Source organism: Rutidosis leptorrhynchoides, chromosome 3 (assembly GCF_046630445.1).
Source record: "Rutidosis leptorrhynchoides isolate AG116_Rl617_1_P2 chromosome 3, CSIRO_AGI_Rlap_v1, whole genome shotgun sequence".
In the NCBI taxonomy this organism is placed as follows: Eukaryota; Viridiplantae; Streptophyta; class Magnoliopsida; order Asterales; family Asteraceae; genus Rutidosis; species Rutidosis leptorrhynchoides.
The window spans coordinates 276,374,730-276,380,414 of NC_092335.1; the positions used below are offsets into that span (position 1 = coordinate 276,374,730).

At 35.4% G+C, this 5,685-nt stretch overlaps 1 protein-coding gene across 1 annotated transcript; it reads right to left on the reverse strand.

Annotated features, from left to right (window-relative positions):
• Window positions 1-4,539: 4,539 nt before the first annotated feature.
• On the reverse strand, window positions 4,540-5,437 carry LOC139901001 (uncharacterized). The gene is made up of 2 exons (XM_071883743.1): window positions 5,197-5,437; window positions 4,540-4,742 (listed from the first exon to the last, which is right to left on the reverse strand). Exons 1-2 carry the CDS (start codon window positions 5,435-5,437, stop codon window positions 4,540-4,542), a joined length of 444 nt encoding a protein of 147 aa, XP_071739844.1.
• Window positions 5,438-5,685: the final 248 nt, after the last annotated feature.

Genomic DNA, 5,685 nt, shown 5'->3' on the forward strand with positions numbered 1-5,685 from the left:
ATAGAAACTAACAATAATCAATGTTATGTAATGAGATCAAGGAAGCCGTGGAATAAAAAATCTAATATTCTGTCTACTTCCTTGATTACTTTATGGCTATTCGTTTCATTCATCGTGTTCATGTTGATCTTAGGATCCAACATGTGGTATGAGAGTGGGATCTTCAACGAAACGAAGATGATCCGCATGAATATCGATGAATGTTCATATCCGAAACCAATACACCTTCATATCTTCAACATGAAGATATTCATATCTTCAAACCTTCATCATTAAGATCTTCATATCTTCATGAAGATCTTCATACCTTCAACCAAAAATTTTCGAAAACATAAAATTATTCCAAACAATTTACCGAATTCAACCTAAGCACAAACACATCCGAATGAGATTTAACCGAAACCGAATGGCATTTTCGGATTTCAATTAGAATTTACACCGAAACTTATTCTAAATTTCACCAACACTTATTCAAATCAAATCTCAAACACATTTGATCAATTCATTATCATTAAACATTTCAGATTCAGATTACATAAATCATAAAAGTCACTTAATCAGATTCAAGCTATCTGCTACAGTGCTCGTATGAATGTTCATGGCTCAAAAAATCCAAATCTTCAAATATTGAGTGTTAACTTCAATTGATTACAAAACATGATCCTAATACAATTCCTAAACCTCGTAGATCACAACTTCAGTTCTACAACAACAGATTTAAGCAAACTGATCCCGAGTTCATCGTTCTTCACAAAGACATGGTAATTTTAGCTCCGGATCGTTTCAGAATAAAATTAAGAAAAAGTAAAAGTGTAGAGTTGTTTATTTTCATCTCATAAATGTGTATGAACAATTTCAGATCTCAATTCGATGTAACGAATTCTAATTTCGGAGTCAAAGATTCATGGAAAAAGTCAACCGAATCTTCATCCTTCAAATTCGTGATTTTTGCTATGATTCAGGTCTGGATGATGACTGTCGAGTGTTTGTGGATGCATTTACAACATATTTTATGAAGGATTCATGATCAGAAACGCTCTATATAAAAAAATTAAATTTGTGAGTTCATATGATGAACTTCGACACTCTTCATGGATAATTCATCGATGAATTTAATTTTTGAAGCTGATTTATAGTTTATTTCCTCTTAATCACTGTTGTTTGATGCTATTTCCATCAGGTTTGAGGTTGAATTGCATCAAATTCGAGATTCGAGTTCTTATGTTCATGGCGATTTTGAAGGATAAGCTTCGGTACAATGATTTAGATTCGGTATTGGTTGTTCATTATAATTCGGTATTGAATTACAGTTATGATTCGGTATTTGGACTTGAATCTGATTTGATAGTTGGTTATATGATTCGGTATACACCGTTGGTGATGGTGGATTCTGTATTATCACTCCCTAATTCGGTTACCAGATTGAAAGTAATTGTGTTGATTTGGGCTTTAAGATAACCAACCGAATCTTAATGGGCCACCCCATCATTCCAGCCCAACAAGGGTATACATTATGTACTTGAGCCTACCAAATATTCTTTACCAAATGTCCAACAGTCAAGGCCCGAATGGGCCTACCGAATCTAATTAGCCCAACATCAGTCCACGTATCATTTTCTAATGAATTTTTAGATTCAGTCCATGTCAGGTTTCAAGGTTTTGCAAAGACAGTCCCTCAACCGAATCTGGCTACATTTTTGACAGTATTGGTCCCTAACCGAATGTCATGATTTTCAGGGGTGGTCCCTTACCGAATCTGGACCTCCAAAGCATATTTTTCCACTACTTTTGAGGCTCAGATTCACATGGCTTTTCTCATACACGTTATTTATTTTGGGGATTTTTCGAGTACAAAAACCATTTTAACAATGAAGCTTTTATTTTATGCAAGCATCATTGTGGGGGGATATATGGATAAGGTTGATGTGCATATGACTTCAATACACGTACGGTATTGGACTCGGACTTCAAAGAGACAAAATTGAAGCGTCACTTGTTTGACGAGTGAGCAAAGGAAAACCAAAGAGACTTCCACATCCTCGGGGGAGTATTAGAGACATTAGGAACTTCGAAGGAGCCACGTCAAGCTACCTTATATTAATACGATGATATAATGATTTATGAGACAATCATGGATGTGATTGAAATCACACTTGATTGGCTGTGCCCCATATACTTTATGAGGGGATCTCAAGTTTTCTCGAGCTTAGTAATCAAGGAAAGTGTCGGAGGGGAGCTAAGTGAATTCAAATATGAACTTTCTTCATTGGGGTTTAACGAACCTAGTCGAAAACCGGTACTTCAGTAGTTTTCCAATAATCGTGACTAAGTTAGAAGATGCTTGGTTTCAAGATCGTTCTTTGTTCATGTAGGAGCCCACGAGAGCTTTGGAGGGAGTGATTCCAAGAATTTGAAGTGTCTTTCCAACAACATTAAGTGATGCTACGATGAATGTCACATGGTTGCACATTTCCGCTGTGCAAACTCAAAGACCATTGAAGGTATAAGAATTCCAACATTCAAGATCTACTTCAACGGCCTTGCAAGATTCGTGAGGGGAGCTAGTTAGCAATATCGTGTTTCTTTCATGTAATTTTGTTTGTATTTCCTATGGAGTATTCGTTTGGAAGTATAATGACCTCATGAGGGGAGATTGTTAGGACTCTAGAATGAGTCAATAATACTCCCAAGAGATCCTTTAGATGAGATCTATATAAAGGATCTAGGAAGTCCATAGAAACTAACAATAGCCAATGTTATGCAATGAGATCAAGGAAGTTGTGAAATAGAAAATCTCATTTTCTCTCTACTTCCTTGATTACTTTATGGCTATTCGTTTCATTCATCATGTTCATGTTGATCTTAGGATCCAACAAATTTGAAAGTCCAAAGGGGTCTTCCTACAATTAGCTACCGAAGAAGAAAAGGAGAGTCACGTGCTTCCTGAAAAAAAAAGACAAGTACAAAAATATGGAGCAGAGTCAAAACCAGATTGAAACACATAGTACATCAGCAAAAGATTGATTTCTGTCTCAGAGATAAACAAAAGGGTCCGATAGCCATTGATGTCAATCAAACTTCTTTTTCTTAGCCCAACTTGACTTGAGATCCATTCAAAACTCTTATATTGTATCATTTACTTGAATGTGAATATAACATACTTTTACAATATTTATGAAACGATTTTATAACATTGTTCAATTTAATTATATATATACGTCATCTTTACTATTTCGAATCTCGTGAATTCGTGAGTATTAAACTAGTAGACGTTATTTGCCACAAATTAATGTTTAGTATACATAACTTTCAATACTGTATGAACAAGACAAACGCATCATACAGAAAATTCATAGCTAGAAATTTTATCTGATCTTTTGGATGGTAAAATTTTATTCTATTAACCACAAGGGTAGTAACCTAGTGGTGAAGGACTTGGTCTCTAAATACCCTCATGTAGGGGCAAAAAATATACCCTCATGTAGCCACGATATTCACCCACGATGACTTTGGAGTAATCACAAAGAAGATAATCGTCTTGAAGTTAGTCGGTTCGCAAAGCAGATCAGAAACTTACATATACCCAAAAAATATTTTCTTCTATTTTGTCATAAGTGATACTAGTAGTTAAATAAAAGATCTATTTTATATTTATTTGTAATTGTAACTATGTAGGCCTTCCTTTATTGGCACACATGTTTTTAAATTATTTTGCTTCCAAATCATACCCAATAAGGGAGTTTATATGTTATTTTATGAAACTGTATACGTTGTTTAGCTTGAGGGATGAGATTGTTCTATAATCAATTTGTTTCATTTTTCTTGTAATCGATATGTGAAATCGTGATTGACAACTTGATTATGAGGAAAACAATGATCTAAAAGAGTACACTAAGAGTATTTTTAAAGGTATAAATGTTTCCTTAAATCATTTTAAAAGGAAAAAAAATGTTATTAAAACCATTCTCATTGGTAATGTGATTTTTCGTTATTTCCATCGCTATCCATCACACCCGATGGCATTCAATCGCCATCGAGTTGTTATCTATTTCTCGCGACGCACCTTGTGATCCCAAAGCATATATCATAACGATTCAATTACCAAATATGTTTGAAATATTTTGTTTCAACCGCTATTTGTTATTAAAAAAAATCAAAACTAAAAATAAAAGAACCTACTTGTTGGCCAACGGTTACTTTTTCTTAGACCATTTTTAACCCTGAGGGGGCGTGTTGGCGTGTTGCTGGGTGGGGGTGGGGTGCTTGATGAGCGTGCTGCCATACTGCTGTGTAATGGATGGCGTGCTGAGTGGCGTATTGCTGGGTAGGGGTGAAGTATTTTTTATTTCTTTTTCATTTTTCTTGCATTTAATTTATTTTGTTTAATTAGTTATATTATTATTTTGTAATTATAATAACAAATTAATTTAACAAAACACACTAAAGTTAATATTAAAAATACGATTTCAATAAAAAAAGTCCTAAAAATAGAAAATTATAATACGGTAATTTAAAAAAATTCCAATAACTAAACATTACTTAAATGGTACAACGGTAGTTTGGTGGAAGATTCCAAATATGCTCGGTTAAGTCTGCACGAAGTGCATTATGCACATCTTTGTCGCGAATTTCCTCTTCTCGTGCAGCTCGAGTAGTATTTCGATTCCTAACAAAAACGGGTCGGTTTTCTGGCTCTCTTAGATACTCTTCATCGAGTGACGTTATAGCAAAACCATTATCCTCTTGGATCATATTGTGCAATAGAACACAACAATATAATATGCGGTGCATTTGTTTAGCTCTCCAAGCTCGTCCAGGCACACGTAATATATTGAATCTACCTTGAAGGACACCAAATGTTCACTCGACATCTTTTCGTGCACTTTCTTGAAAACGTGTAAAATTTGCAGATGGCTAGTCGGTTGGGGATTGGTATACTTTGATAAGTGTAGCCCAATCCGGATAAATACCGTCCGTGAGATAATAACCATGTGTGTAGTCATGACCATTTACTGTAAATGGTGAAGGTAGAGCGGAACCGTTCTTAATAGAATCAAACAATGGGGAAAGGGTCTACACATTGATGTCATTGTTGGAACCTGCAACACCAAAATATGCGTGCCATATCCACATATCATACAAAGCTACAGCTTTGAGAATAAGAGATGATTTTTTTATGCCCACTTGTGTATTGACCTTGCCATGCAACGGAACAATTCTTCCATTTCCAATGCATGCAATCGATGCTCCCAAGCAACCCCCTAAAACCATGCCTTGTTTCTTGCGTTTCGTGTAATCGTTGAATATCACGTGCAGTTGGTTTACGTAGATATTCTTGTTGGTACAAATCAGTAACACACAAATAAAAGTTGTCTAAACAGTTTAATGAGGTTAGCTCACTCATATGCAAATATTCATCCCACATATCACCCGTCATATTGTACGCCAACTAGCGTAATGTAGATGTGCACTTATGATATAAATTAAAACTTTCACGACCAACGACGTCGTATGCGTGCCTAAAATATGCAAAGTGTGCGGGTAAAGGATTAATAGTGCAGTCACGTATACCTGCTACGATACGCTCGAATAATTGCGGTTGCATCTGATAACATCTTTTAAATTTTTAATCGGGAAACGTAGGTTGTTCAGCAAAATAGTCTCTGTGTATACGTGTAGCCGCAC

Coding starts and splice junctions, on each gene's coding strand:
- LOC139901001 (XM_071883743.1), bottom strand. CDS start 5,437: ATGACGGGTGATATGTGGGATGAATATTTGCATATGAGTGAGCTAACC. Junction 4,743..5,196: donor TTGTTCCGTTGCATGGCAAG/GTCAATACACAA, acceptor ATATGATCCAAG/AGGATAATGGTTTTGCTATA.